This window comes from Brachyistius frenatus, unplaced genomic scaffold (genome assembly GCF_029030835.1).
Source record: "Brachyistius frenatus isolate BFR_SWC_R1_liver_20210118 unplaced genomic scaffold, ASM2903083v1 Contig_87, whole genome shotgun sequence".
Classification (NCBI taxonomy): Eukaryota; Metazoa; Chordata; class Actinopteri; family Embiotocidae; genus Brachyistius; species Brachyistius frenatus.
In genome coordinates, this window is record NW_027210686.1 from 123,892 (window position 1) to 138,735 (window position 14,844).

The 14,844-nt window shown below is 42.2% G+C and overlaps 1 protein-coding gene across 2 annotated transcripts; it reads left to right on the forward strand.

The window, feature by feature from the left end:
* Positions 1-939: 939 nt before the first annotated feature.
* On the forward strand, positions 940-12,232 carry glyr1 (glyoxylate reductase 1 homolog (Arabidopsis)). 2 transcript variants are annotated; one of them, XM_069709957.1, is made up of 16 exons: positions 940-1,026; positions 1,801-1,837; positions 1,933-2,012; positions 2,102-2,240; positions 2,676-2,786; positions 3,848-3,931; positions 6,185-6,238; positions 7,126-7,176; positions 7,384-7,457; positions 7,670-7,769; positions 8,724-8,834; positions 9,689-9,790; positions 9,959-10,121; positions 10,640-10,819; positions 10,990-11,114; positions 11,881-12,232. In XM_069709957.1, the coding sequence occupies exons 1-16, from the start codon at positions 989-991 to the stop codon at positions 11,953-11,955; spliced, it is 1,524 nt and encodes a 507-aa protein (XP_069566058.1). In that variant the 5' UTR covers positions 940-988; the 3' UTR covers positions 11,956-12,232. The 2 variants fall into 2 exon arrangements, with proteins under 2 accessions (XP_069566058.1, XP_069566059.1); XM_069709958.1 differs by lacking the exon at positions 3,848-3,931.
* The last annotated feature ends 2,612 nt before the right edge of the window (positions 12,233-14,844 follow it).

The following is a 14,844-nucleotide window of genomic DNA, read 5'->3' on the forward strand; positions in this document are numbered from 1 at the left end:
GTTGACTGCATAATCTCTAACAATGCACAGTACATAATAACACTTATTATGCTGAGGAGGTTTTTTTACGTAATATATGACTGCAAAGTTACTATGTTCTATAGTTGTCATTAAAGTAGGGGAGTAAAATGAAGCAGATTTTCCTCTGACATCTAGTATGGTATGTTGTAGAAATACAAGACAATAATGGAAGGAAATACTCAAGTGAATGACAAGTACGACAAAAATAGCCTATATCTCATTATCTCATATATATCTAATATCTAAAGGCAAATTCCAGTTGACAACAAATAATTTTCACTTTTTTGTTTCAGAAACTAGACATTCAACATCCACGAAGTTATTCAGCTCAACGTTGTCAGTTATTCTGGCTATAAATCTATGAGATTATATGTATGATAGATGCTGATTATACAGATTTTTGATGTTGATAAATTCCTTAACATCCAAAGATCCGTTCTCAATAAGTCTGTGGATATGACCTCTAAAACCCTGAGAGATTGAGGGACCCATGGGTTGTGAATATACACACATACACGTATATATATATATATATATATATATATATATATATATATATATATATATATATATATATATATGCACACATAAACGTTCGTGCATCTACTGCATGTACTTCTGTACTTGTACTGCAGGACTCCCGCCAATAGGTGGCAGTAAGTCCTCCTGAAGAAGCACTGGCTTTGCGTGACTGTTGATTTGGATTAATAAAATGATTTAAACATTGATGCCTCTTGTTTTTATTGTTTTATTAAATCTCGTTAAATATTAAGTGTGAACACAATATGAACCATGTATTATATGAAGGTGGTAGTTTGTGATATGACTGAACAGCTGTTAATACAGACAGGTCGTGCTGTGAAGCAGCAGCAGCCCGGAGGCGGATGTGACGTCAGGACACTAATGACGTCATTAGTGGGTGTGTTCCTCCTCCTCGGTCCGTGCGACGGTTTATTAAAGTTGTAAGATGGCGACGGTGCATCTGCGGATCGGAGACCTGGTATGGTGAGTTAACATGTCCTCAGCTTCTGGTGCTGCTCGCTCCGGGAGAGTGGTGTTGTGTTCATGGTCCAGCTGTACTAGTTCTGCTCGGTGTCACGTGTCTGGAGGAAGCTGTCCGTCCTCGGTGGACCCAAACAGACCGAACCGGGCCGTTAGCCGCCAGCTAGCCGACGAGCTAACCCTCAACCGAACTTCTCTTTTAGAGTTGACGTCCTGCGCAGGCGCGTTTTTTTTTATTTATTTTTATTTCTATTTTTTAAACAAGGCTTCTTCAAATACTTGATGTGTTCCTGTGGTGGTCATGTTGTGGTCTGTGAGCGGTTCTGTCCCCGGGCGGAAGCTCCTGTCAGGCGGCTCGGCTCGGCTCGGCTCGGTTCGGTTCGGTTCCTCATGGAGGTTCAGAGAAGACAGAAACGTGACCGAGGACCGCAGCTCGTTGTTTTCTGTGTTGGGGACACGTTTTAAACCTGTCCTCTGTTCGTTGTCTGCCCGGAGGACAGCACGGTTCATCTTTATTCACACGGTACCAACAGGTCCACTTCACAGGCTGCTCATCGTGTTCAGGTGGTTTCGTTTCAGAAGTTCTCCAAACTCAAACATGTTGGTACCTCAAGCAGCTGCACTACTTCTGATGTCTGTGCTCGATAATAAAATATTCAGAGATATGGACACCGAATACCAGAATATTATGTGGTCCATTACAGTACAATCAAGTGTGACGTGTGTCTTTGTGTTAGAAGACAAGTCCCAGGACTAAATGAATCCCTCTCGTTTCAGGGGGAAGCTCGGTCGTTACCCACCATGGCCAGGAAAGGTAAGGAGTCACGACCCGCCACCAGCTGGATGAAAATGAATTCTAGTAGGTCAATATAATGCAGATGTTGCAACTAAACCACATGTTTGTTTCAGGTGGTGAGCCCTCCCAAGGACCTGAAGAAGCCCCGGGGCAAGAAATGCCACTTTGTGAAGTTCTTTGGAACTGAAGACCAGTGAGGACGATCATAAAACAGCTGTTCACACTGTTGCAGCACCTTCTCCACCAAATGTGTAAGACTTGTGTTTTTGTGTATCCGTCCAGTGCCTGGATCAAAGTGGAGCAGCTGAAGCCGTACCACCCCCACAAAGAGGAGATGATCAAGATCAACAAAGGAAAGCGCTTCCAGCAGGCAGTTGATGCAGTGGAAGACTTCCTGAAGAAAGCGAAGGGGAAAGAACAGGTGATGGTTGTCCTTCAGGAGGGGCGGTTGGAGGAATATTTATTGCCGACTGGCTGAGTCCAATGGCCCTTATGTTAAAAGTGTCTCGGTGTGTCTCCTCGGTTATTCATGAACCTGTAAAGTGTGATTCCTGGCGTATGTGTAGGAGAGGAAACGGTAGAGTTGAGCCGTATCAAAGACCATAGATCTCAGAGAATTATGTCAAGGCACATTTATTCTAACAGAAAAAAATGTTTGGTTCTTAAAAATCTCGCAACAATAGCACAAAATAATATTTTAAGAAATTGGTAGCAGACCAAGTTGCTTGGTGTACAGGCAGGTTTCTTTTTAGTGCCAATGCTTGATTTGAAAAAGTTGTTAGAAAGCTGAGAACTCTTGTCCATTTAGAAAAGCAGCACAAAATGATGATATGTGATTTTAAAAAAAAATGTTTAGAACTCGGATGGGAAAGGAGACTCAAAAGGAAAGAAGACTCCCACCAAGCCTCTGAAAATACTGGAGGAGGATGATGAAGATCTCAGTGCCCTGAAGGACCCCTCTGAGAAGGTCAGTAGCACACTGAGTAGTAAGAAACATTTTCCAATCAAGACAATTGGGTTTTAATGAAATAGTCCACCGTTTAAAACAGAAAATAAGATGGTAAAACAGGAACTGAAAACAAGAAGCACAGAAATGGGGACACGGATTTACATCAGATCTCAACCTCCTCCTTCTTTAGTGCATGGAGCGATCCAGATCCTTTCACTGGCTGGTCTGCTGGGATTGGCAGCTTTATTCTTGAGAAGGTTATTGATTTCTCACAGTTCATCTTTCAACATAGATTAGGGATTAGACACACAACTTCAGTCCTTTTTTCTTTAGGGACAATCAGCAAAGTGTAATGTTTATCTATAGCCTGCGTGTGAGTCATTTATAGGACACGTTATTTACCGTAGCGACAGCGTTAAACTCTCCCCTCTAAACTAAATCACAACTACAGATTTGAAGCTTTATGTGTTTGGTAATTTCCTTTTTTGTTCAAATGAATTTTATAAGATTGGTTTTGAAGAAATGGTTGTTCAGGAACCGGTATGGAAGTAACGATATCTGTAGTAGTACTGAAGATCCGTGAAGGGTACCCAACCCCGGACGTTCCCCAAAAAGCAAGTTGATGAAATTGTCTCAATTAAACCTGCAAAGTCTGTTAAATGTAAAGTGTTCTCAGCCCGGTTCAATTCAGCTTTGCAGCTTCATGACAGCAAATACATGTAGAACGTTTCCCTCGGTGTTAGTTGCACCTAATCCAGGTACCAGGAACTTAATGAGTTTCCTCCTGAGAAAGTGTGGTGGTTAAAAACAGTCCTTTTCCTCTTGCAGTAACGTTCCTCGTACTAAACTTGCTCAGGTGGAAACATGCCCAATCCATTTCTAGGACCTGTTGTGTTCCCGAGTCGGGCCAACAGCTCCAGGCTCTTTCTCACTGTGCATTGTCACCGCCGGTAGTAACTGAAGATAAATGTGCTGCTCAACATGGTTTCCTCCGTCGGTACCAGAGGAACGTCTCCCACTCGTGGACTCTACAGTCACCCCTTCATTTAAAGGTGAAATGTGTCTTTCTCCTCCTTAAGGACTTAACTGACTCTGACCCCGAGCCGTCCACTATTGAGAGGCTGGGGGCTGGACCTGGCTCAGGATTCAAGTGGGAAAGCAGTGTAGGTGAACCCCCACCCCCACCCCCTTCCCACCAAGCCTGCCTTGCCTTGCTGTTCTTCTACCTGACCTTAACCTTTGGCTTTAATTCACCAACAACTGCAGACCTTTTCCCTTCTGACCTGTTTGGTGCTTCGTTTGACTGCTGAAACTCTTTGCTTGCTGTGTGATGGTCAGAAACTCTGAATGCAAAAGCTCAAACCAGGCTGAGCTTTGATTGGTTTACCTACAGAAATACAATCACTGGTCAGCTTCCTGCTTTTTAGGAGTATGTGGAGGTAAAGAGAGCGCCCCCCCCCCCATCCCTCCTGCCCCCACCCTTCCCAGTCTTGACCTGTGTGTGTGTGTGTGTGTGTGTGTGTCCACTACTTTGCTGTTGCAGTTCTAGTGCAACATCTTCAGAATATCAAACTTCCAGAAGGTCTTCCTCTCCATCATCAGAGAGGAGGTAGTTCATCATCTCTGTCACTGAATGTAGTTCTGCCTTCATTATAGCTTGTGAAGGGAAAACAGAATCAGCCCTCTTCCTGGTTTCAGCTGTCAATCTATGCAACACAAACCATTTCCTCTTTGTAGACTAATGTAACATGCGAGTCAAAAATCAGCGCTTGTTTTATGGTCATATTTTGCTGCTTTAGAAATCTAAATCTGATTAATTACATTTTATTTTGATTGGCTGGAATGGAACCATGTAGCTGCGAGTTTGTAAAAACTTGCTCAGTTTCCACTTCCATGAGACAGATTGTGACATCTCTCTAAAAGTTGGATTCTTTCCTCGATCTGGCCTGCTAAGACACAGTAAAGTTTCATACAATTCCTTTTTACTCCAGTCTTAATTCATTTTGCGGTATTGGCTGGAAGAGTTGCGTAACATTCAGTATAGAACTTATTAGTTATTATTTCTATATTAGTAGATTATTAGTTCTAAACGTTGACGTCTAACGTATAGACGCTAACCTGTGACTGTCAGCCCGTCATCACGAACACTTAACTGTACCAAGCATGTTTTATTTGTAAAAGTTTGCTCTTGATTGATTCACTGATTAAAACCCTTACATAAATTGTCATCAATATAACCTGAAGACAAGCAGGCAACTCGGGGCCATCTCCCCAATGTTGTCATAGCAACATTTGCACGGCAGTGGGTGCAAATATTAGCAGGTAGTGTTGGAAGGGTCCTGCTAACATTCGCTAACATGGGCTGTGATCAAACGTAATCTTGGTCCCGAGCACTCTTTGGACGTGTTATACATTGAACAATCCATCAATTATTAAATGCAATAATTGTCAGATGTATTGATAACGCGTTGCAGCGGCTGATTGTAAGTTAATCTCAGCCAAGTTGGAACATATTTCCTGACTCATAATTTACACAAACAAACAAAATTAAAAAGGGGTTTTCACGTCAGTTATTTCCATACTCAATTTCAACATCTGGGCAGCTGATAACCAGCCCAACAATATTACATCACAATGTTAAAAATGCTCCATATGTCCAATATTGTGATGGATATCTTGCTGTAATGTGATACTGCAGTTGACGTCCTTGTTTACGTGGTCAAGATGCTTTCAGTTTGGACGCTGCTACAGGTGTTATTTACTCTTTTACATTATTATTTCTACACATTACTAAAGACCTGACTTGTTAAAGCACCTCTTATGTTTGCACCGGGCATCCAAACAAAGCCATTCGTTAACTAGCTAGTTATAGCTAAGAACGATAGTGATGACGGCCGACGACCCTGCCTGCGTCGGTGTGAGTACTCCAACCGCCCTTCAGACGGACTCGGGGATCCGGTCACCTGCGTCGGGTCTCGTTTGGTGGGTTGGACACCCGTTGAAGGCTCAGCTGTGGGCAGCTGGTCCTCGTCTGTAGGCAAGCTAACGACAGCTGTGTCCCAATGGCCCGAACGAGAGCTGAAACTGAAACCGAACTTCTCCTACATTGCAGACTGGTTATGTAAATTTGTCAGTATTGTAATTTGGAGAGATAACTGTAACATGTATCTGTGAAATGAGGATCATTCATGATTTGTAAGTAGCCTTTCATCATCAGTGCTTCAGGGCAGAATCAGATTTTTGGGGCCACAGATGGAACCAGTCCCAAATTGGTTTTCCAGGAATTCTAGACCATCATGGAAGTTTCTACCATGTTGAGGACGCTGTGATTTTACAGTGTAGATTCAAGGGTTTCTGGACACTCTATCTCTATATCCATATGAGCATGTTCCCACTGAACTCCTCTTGTGTTGCAGCCTGTGAAGGACGACCCACACTTTCATCACTTCCTACTCAGTCAGTCTGAGAAGGTAAGAAGAAGCACGCTGCTCAGCATTATGACATCTGCACACTGACTTCTTTTTCTTTTCTGTTTCTGTTGTCTGTTAGCACTTCACATTTCATCTTATTTGATATCAATGTGAGACTTAAGTCTCGTATTGGTCTCCAATAAATCAATAGACAACATGTTAGCCCAGGACTTTGAGTTGCCTTCATCATGCTCATCTCCACGTTAAAGCGGAGTTACCCAGAGGCACCGATCTCAACCACCTATGTGGACATGTAACACTGGCAATTCTCATGAATCCTCTTTCTTTGTCAACCTGATGGTGAAGTGATGAGTGTTACTTATATTTTCATTTCTTTTTTCTGTGTGTAAGTTTATTTCATCAGTGAATGTGGTTGAGATGAGGATATTCAGGGTTACTGTTGGTGAAAGGCAGACATGGCAGAATCTGGAAAAACATATGGTGCTGGTATTTCAGCCGTGCTGTTGTGCCCTGCAGCTGCCCGGGATGGAGGCCCATGAGGCCGGACCTTCTCCCAGCTCTGAGGGCGTGAGAACGTGGTGATGTGCCAGGCGCTCAGGACTTTAATACAAGTCTAATAGTGAACCACAGATGTAAATGACTAAGATCTGAGTTGACCATAATCTTTTAAAATATAGCGTTATGGAAGAATTAGTGTGTCTATTGCACTGCTGGACTGAATATCGATCACGTGTTTGTGTGGATGTATGATTATTGATATTTGTGAAATTAAACCCGAGAGGCTCAAAAATTGAGCTTCAACTCACCAGTTAATACATATTTTATAAAAGTTCTCACTATCTAATTCTGTCACGACATAGTTGTAAATAAGATACAATGAACTTGGCTTGATGTTTATGTTGTGTTGGTCTGTTTCTCTGTCACAGCCGGCTTCATCTATGGAACCCATTAGCAAGCGCCTGAAGATCATTGAAGAGGTAAAGCTACATGTGACTTTTATAAAACTAACCAGTCAAAATGTTCAATTTAATATTGGAGTTTTTGTTTTTTTACATTGTACGTATACAGTACTATGTTAAATGACAACATTTTCAGTGACATGTTGCACATAAAATGCAGTGAAGGAATTTGAGGATTCTTATGATTTGAGTGTGATGTTGATGGAGTTGCTTTTGATTGTGCAGGACGCCGGGTCAACATCTATCCAAGCAGCAGACAGCACAGCCATCAATGGCAGCATCACACCAACAGATAAAAGGTATTAACACATCCTCAGTGCAGCCCCACTGAACACCATTATCAAAATGACCTCCTACACTTAGCTAGAAACAGATTACTTAGGATAACAATCACTCTTTTTTTTAAATTATTATTATTATTATTATTGTTTTTGTAGTCATTTAGGAACCTTTTTGTTATTTGTTTGTTTGTGTTTTCATTTGTTTGTTCGTCTTGGATTTTGCCCTCCAGGATAGGCTTCCTGGGTCTGGGGCTGATGGGCAGCGGCATCGTTTCCAACCTGTTGAAAATGGGTCATGTTGTCACAGTGTGGAACCGCACAGCAGAAAAGGTATTACAACATCCAGTCAGCGTGACACAGCGGCTGCAGTCTGAAGCAACTACAGTGATACTTAAGCAATATTACATTATTCATATAACCACGTAAAAGCACACCCCCTCCTGTAATATTGTGATTATACAACAAGTTACCAACTAAGTAAAATATGTAATCTAAATGTGTTCATATTATGGAGCAATTTGTTCTCAAAATATAAAACTATTTGTTAGTGGGAGCTCCGTTTCCATGGCAATATATGGGATATGACTAACAACTGGAAAACATTCAGTTGCCTCAGTACAAGCGAATGTAATGTCTTCAATGTTTACCACTCCAGTAAGTAGTCTGACCCTTAGCAACCACCTAGCAACATGGATTTCAGTCTGTTTCATTGCTTGGTAGAGATGGATTCTCAAACTGAATAAATACAGCACATAGAAACACTAAACTGCTCAGCCAGTAAGATATCCGCTGAAAAAAAGATATCAATGGAGTCATATATTTTTACGTTTTTAGCACCGTGTCGTGTTAAACATGTCCGGTCCAGCTAGCCGCCGCTAGGAGTGCGTGACTATCTGTGGTGTTACGGTACGGGTACTAATGACGGGCACGGTGTGCTTTATGGTGATTTGAGCGTGTTCCAAATGTTCAGTTGACCAATCAGATCGCTGTGTTGGAACTCCTTGTTGTATAATAAACTATGTTTAAAGTGTCTTAAATCAGTATTACTGAAATAATCACAGGCTTATTTTATTTGTAGTAAATCTGTATGTGAACCATGCAAAGCAGATTTGCTGATGTTTTATGAAGAAGGAAATTGACCAACCAGGTTTGTTAGACCTCAAGGACACACAGTGCCTTTTGATGAGTAACGTAAATATAACCTTTCAATAAAGTGAGAATATGTTGTCAGACATAGAAGGATCAGGTAGGTGGTGCTGATGACTGCTGCTGGGTGTGTTTCAGTGTGACCTGTTCATCCAGGAGGGGGCCAGGTTAGGCCGGACTCCTGCAGAGGTGGCTTCCATGTGTGACATCACTTTCTCCTGCGTCTCCGACCCAAAGGCTGCCAGGGATGTGAGTACCAGCTCAACTTCCTGGTAAAGTGTTGAATCCTGGTTCATGAGCAACCAACCAACTGAACGTGTGCCGCTTGTCATCCATCTGGCAGCAGTTTAACATGCTGTCTCGTGTCTATTGTCATCTTGCTCACTTACTAGGTCAGATTGTGACTTGTCATTTGCCCACTAATCACAAAGGACCAGTTTCAGAAGCTGCAAGGGGGTCTGTTATGGACAGTTTTGGTTAACGGTACAAGCAAGCATATTTTTGCAAAGATGGATGAGGCTTGGGTGGATGTGAAGATCCAGAGAGCTGCTCTCCTCACCTGCCCAGCAGGCAGCTAAATGGGACTGAAAGGGTCCTCACTCAAGTCAAGAATATTCTCTCTGGCACATCCTAACTTTGGCTGAGATTCTGTATGAAGTGGATTTAGGACTGTGAACTTGGAGGGATCTGGACCTGAGAATCCTTCGTAAAACAAAGCCAGCTGAAGGCGACTCTGTCTATTAAACCCGTATTTGTCCCTCTGTAACAGAGAAGGGACTTCAGTGAGCGCTGATGTCGGTCACAAATATCTTTGTTTTAAACATGAAAGCGAGTGGCAGCAACTGGATCTGAAGACTTCAGAGTTGATGCTTAATGTATCACACAGTATAACTGTTTATCTGCCGACTGTCGGACTGGAACAGACGCCATCCTGCTTGTTGCAGTCAGTGAAGCCCCTAAATCATATTCATAATGCCCAATATTGCAATATCATGTACCACAGCTCTTTCTCCGAATGTAAAAGTCAGTAAACGTATGAACGCCACTTTAACAGCTCAAAGACGTTCCACGTGTGACAGCGAGTCCTGTCTGTTGCTCTGCAGTTGGTGCTGGGACCCAGTGGAGTGCTTCAGGGAATCAGGCCGGGCAAATGCTACGTGGAGATGTCGACCGTCGATCCAGAGACCATCACAGAACTCTCTCAGGTACACGCCAACAAAGCCGGAAATCCTGCGCCCTTAAAATAAGGACGATTTTAAAACACGTTTCCAACCCTCAAAACAATTGTGGCTTTTTTTTTCCCTCCATCTGAAATATTCAAGAGCAGCTGCACCATTGTCCAGTATTCATATGATCCCATGTTTGAATGTTAGGTGATCACGTCGCGGGGCGGCCGCTTCCTGGAGGCTCCGGTGGCAGGAAGCCAGCAGCTCTCCAACGAAGGGATGCTGGTCATCCTGGCAGCTGGTGACAGAACGGTGTACGAGGACTGCAGCAGCTGCTTCCAGGCCATGGGCAAGACCTCCTTCTTCCTGGGTATGCATGTGGTGACGTGTGCAGTCATACAGGACATTCAGCAGCAGTTAGGACAATGTTTGAATGAACTGGATCAAGCCAGGTGTTGAGAACCATCTTTGGGATTCTGCTGAATAATGAGACTGAGACCAACTGGTTGACACCTTCATGAGCAGATGTCACTTAAAACAGACAGGAAACTTCTCTCTTGAGTTAGAACCATCCTTTTGTTGATGGAGTTGCCGACCAAGTTTCGGCAGGTTCCTTTACAATATTCAGTAAAACGTTTTGTTTGTTTTCAGGTACTTTTCATTGACAGCAATGAAATGAGAGTTGGTTGTTGGTAGATTGCAAACCTGCAAATGACGCGGTGTTATTTGATACTCGTTAACCTTTAATATGCATCTGACATTTCAGATCTAAGGCTCACGTCTGATTACTGCCTAGTTTTGGTTTATTTTTTTCTCATGTCCAACCTGCCAGATAGCACGCGTGTACATTAGTTGGTAATGATTGTGGGTGGGGGTGTGTGTGTGTAGGTGAAGCAGGGAATGCAGCGAGGATGATGCTGATCCTCAACATGGTTCAGGGCAGCTTCATGGCCACCATTGCAGAAGGGCTAACTCTGGCACAGGCCACTGGCCAATCACAGCAGACCTTCCTGGACATCCTGTGCCAGGGCCAGATGGCGAGCACCTTTGTGGACCAGAAATGCCAAAGTAAGTCAACCCAGCACAGGAGGTTTGATTTCACTTGTTTACTGGCTTACATGTACCTTTTATTATTTTTTTACTGTTTGTGTTAATTTTCTCCTTTTTGAGTTTTGAGCAAACAAACTGCCATCTTTTAAAGTTGGCTTTATAATCACCTCTTTTCCTGCCTCTTCCAGATATTTTACAAGGCAACTTTAAACCAGACTACTATTTGAAACATATTCAGAAGGACTTGAGGCTAGCCATCTCCATGGGCGACATGGCCAACCATCCAACCCCGATGGCTGCAGCTGCCAATGAGGTACAACTGTGTGCTCTGGTTCTTTCATTTTGTTTTATTTATTTTTTTGTGTACTCTGTTGGGCTCTGTAATGAAAAGTTAACAATTAAGACGAATTAACACAAATACAGATAATTTTCTTGATGGATTTTTGCCACCTCCGTTTAAATTTTTTTAATAGCACTTGAGAAGGCATTTTTAAAAAGAATCTGTTTCAGTGAGCTGAAAGGTGTGCATGGATGAGAGGCCAAAACGCAGAGGAACGTGTCCTTTTTGCAAAATATCTATTAGTGGGATGAATCTTAGATTGCATCTTTTTTTCTGTTTTACTATAAAATGAACGTTCCACATGCTGCTAAAGAATCTCAGTGGATTCATTGAGGATGCATTAAGAGTGCCACATATGTCCAGTAACTACTATTTATTAAGTTTATGTGCATCTGTTGCTCGTGCATTTTTCTGTCAATGAAAGTCGTACTTATTTGTCCATTTCTCTGCTCTGCTGCGTGTCTGGTGTGTGTGTGTGTGTGTGTGTGTGTGTGTGTGTGTGTGTGTGTGTGTGTGTGTGGGGTGTGTGTGTGGGGGGTAGGGGGAGGGGTACCTTTCAAAACGCATCCTACCTGAATGTAGTAAGGATGCTAATGTTAGCAGCTCTGCTAGCAGTCCAACCCACAGCTGCACCCCCCAACGAGTATCTCATCTCCACTCTATGAATACATGCTATAAGAATAAGGGTGAAGCCTTTGCATTGCAAGTAAAACCTTGTTGTTTCTCTGTTCATGTGCAGGTTTACAAGAGGGCCAAGGCCCTGGACCAGTCGGACAACGATATCTCTGCCGTGTACAGAGCCTACATCCACTAGAGAGGTGTGACCTATCCTCTGGACCACACACTCTTTACTCCCTTCTTATTTCCCCTCATCATTAATCAGTGGGTTGTTTTTTTTTATTTTGAGTTCTAGTTTGTTTTATTTAATTTTGCCCAGCGCAGCCACGTTACCGGCCCACAAGTCCTGGGATTTCATTTTTTTAGTGGCAAACTTGAGCATTGCAATGACTGTACAGGGGGAAATATACACTGAGAGAATGCTCTAAACGAGGTTGTACTACTGCACCGCTGCAGCAGGGGGAGGCGTGGGGGGTGGGAGGGGGGGGGGGGCAACAGTCTGCTTGTTTCCTGCCTATTTAAAAAAAACTAAACACGGTAGAAGGAAAACAGGTTGTCTGGGAAGGATGTGTGGAAGGTTTTGTGGATGCAGAAACCCTAAAGAAGTGTTTTGTTTGACTTCATGTGCAAATGATGAGTTTATTTAATTGAATGTGATCTTTGCTTTTCTTTTAAATGTCCAGAAACCCATGAGAGAAAACACCAAGAACATGCTACTGCATTGCCTTAATATTGTAACCCCCTGGAGTCTATCAAAAACAGATGTATTTATTTATGTTTCCTTCTTAGGTCTTCTCGTGCAGTTCGGTCATAGCTTCTTTCTGTGGTTTGACGAGATGATTTCTGCTTTTACATTGGTGTTAATGATCTCTCTTGAACAGGTTAAGGACAGAGGAACAGATGTGTTGAGGCCTTAAAATGCAGTAAGAATTGATATTTTCTCATCAAGACTTGAGATGTCCACATTTGAAACCCTTAACTCTGTTGTTTGGAAGAGTTCTCATTTCTTCTGTGTTGTTTTTTCTTTTTTAATATATTAACTCTGAAACTAGATGAATCCTCTTTTTGAGTTGTATTTTAACTGAAGTTCATACTTTAGCCCCCAGCGTCAGTCATGGTTATTTTTCTTTTCTGGTAGTTTATAGGTCAATTTTAAACCATCATTGGACTCGAGTATTAAAAACCAAACTAATGAAAGTTTTATGTGGGTTTTATAGACTGACAGCTGTAGAATAAATACAAGTCCTCATCTCCACAGTCAACAGTGACTTTAGTTGGAGCAGTGGATCAGTCTAATACACAAACTGTTTGTTACATTTCCAAACTAAATCTCCACATGGAGTCTGTTTTTCTCTTTCTTGCATTGGCCCAGATTTCAGGTAAGACGAATGGATGCTCACGTGACTACATAGTAGAGGTCCTCACATCTTTGTGCACTTGGCTGAAGCCCGGAACCGGACTGATCAGTATTTTCAGCTCATATTAACTTGAGACAGATTGATTAGATATGTTTCTTGATAATTAAGAACAAATGTCAGAGAAATACCAAAGAAATGTTGGACATCATTCAGAAACCGTCTCCATTACAAATTTTATCCACCAGAGAACTGACACGTTAATTTTGTACCATGAAATGTCCGACTCGCTCCACATCTTGGCGGCAATGCTTCAGTGAACAAAGTATCACAAATATGCATGTTGTTTAAAAGAAAGAAGGAAAAAAAAAAAGCACATTTATTTTGTATTATATTTTCATAGCTCAAACACTTATGCCAGCTAATGAATATTTGAGACAGAAACCATCTGGCTGCCCTCAAGTCCAAATTATTATCAGTGTCCACGGGGAAGCTACCGTTCTGTTCTCACTGCAGGTCTCAGGTCTGTGTCCATGTCTTCAACTCCAGGCAAATTTATCACTTCTGATATGTCATCATCACACAAGAAAACTTTGAGAATTTTTGTCAGATGGGAAGTGCAGGAAAAAGTAGCATCACATTCTGCATCGGGTCTAATTGTCCTAGAGTTTGTACCAGTGGGGGATTATTTTTCTTTTAAAATGAACTCCGCACATCAGGACTGGGCAGTTTTTCTATGAACCCATTTTGGATCGGGTCCGATGTTTTGAACCTCTACTATGTAGCCTGAAGCATACCCGACATCAGGGGGCTCCAACCTGCAGATTGCAAACTAGCCGGTAGATTGTGGAGCTCGGAGTGAAAAATGAAATGTTGGAGACCTCCATAGATACGCAGGTAAAAACCACCTCGCCCAATAAATCCAAAAGAAACGTGGCACAGTTGGGCTTCCTCATGCAGAAGTCCCTGGGAAGGTGAAACCAAGTGGTTTCAAAGCTTCTTAAACCGTTATCGTCTTCAATGAGACTAGAAAACGATTCCTTACGGAGCAGGTTTGGGTCATTTTAGGGAGCTTCACGTGTGTGAGGTGACTTCCTGCAGAACCAGGTCTGTTAAACGTGTCTTTGTTCTCTGAAGCCCTGTCACCATCCTGGATGTGAAACTGAAGGACTTTAACATGGACATTGTTCTCCAGTAGACCTCCTGCAGTAGGACAGAGGCACCATCACAACACCAACCATTTAAATTGCTTCTTTGCAAAAAAAAAACTCATGGTGGCTTGTTTTTTTTATGGATTCATCAGTTGAAACTATAAATGAAAGAGTTTCTCATTAAGACCGAGTCATTTAGTTGCATGTTTTGTTTTGTTTGCCAAGTTTAAGGTTTTTTTAATTTAGGTTTTCCAAACACACACTCTTGTGGAAAGTTTAGCCCTGTTTGTGGAAGACGGATGTAAATAGCACGTTAGACTGAGTAGAGTGACTTTTGTATTTACAATAACTGGGATTAAAAGAAAACGACTGCTTTTGGTTTTGAGTCTACAGACCGACTGTCTAACATCTGTGTCTTAATACTGTAGATTGTTCAGCTCAAGTGTAAATGGTTTATAAATATGTGGCTTATATAATCGGGCTTATTATTGCATTGAAATGACAATGACTTGGTTCCCATTAATGGAAAGAGGGTGGAACTTTAGTTTTGGGGATATTTATGATTATGTGTACATGTGG

What these genes read in the sequence shown, in the direction of transcription:
- glyr1 (XM_069709957.1), top strand. Translation starts at nt 989, where the DNA reads ATGGCGACGGTGCATCTGCGGATCGGAGACCTGGTATG. An exon ending in CGGATCGGAGACCTGGTATG is followed by an intron (nt 1,027 to 1,800) that starts GTGAGTTAACAT and finishes CTCTCGTTTCAG; the next exon opens with GGGGAAGCTCGGTCGTTACC. An exon ending in GATTCAAGTGGGAAAGCAGT is followed by an intron (nt 3,932 to 6,184) that starts GTAGGTGAACCC and finishes CTTGTGTTGCAG; the next exon opens with CCTGTGAAGGACGACCCACA.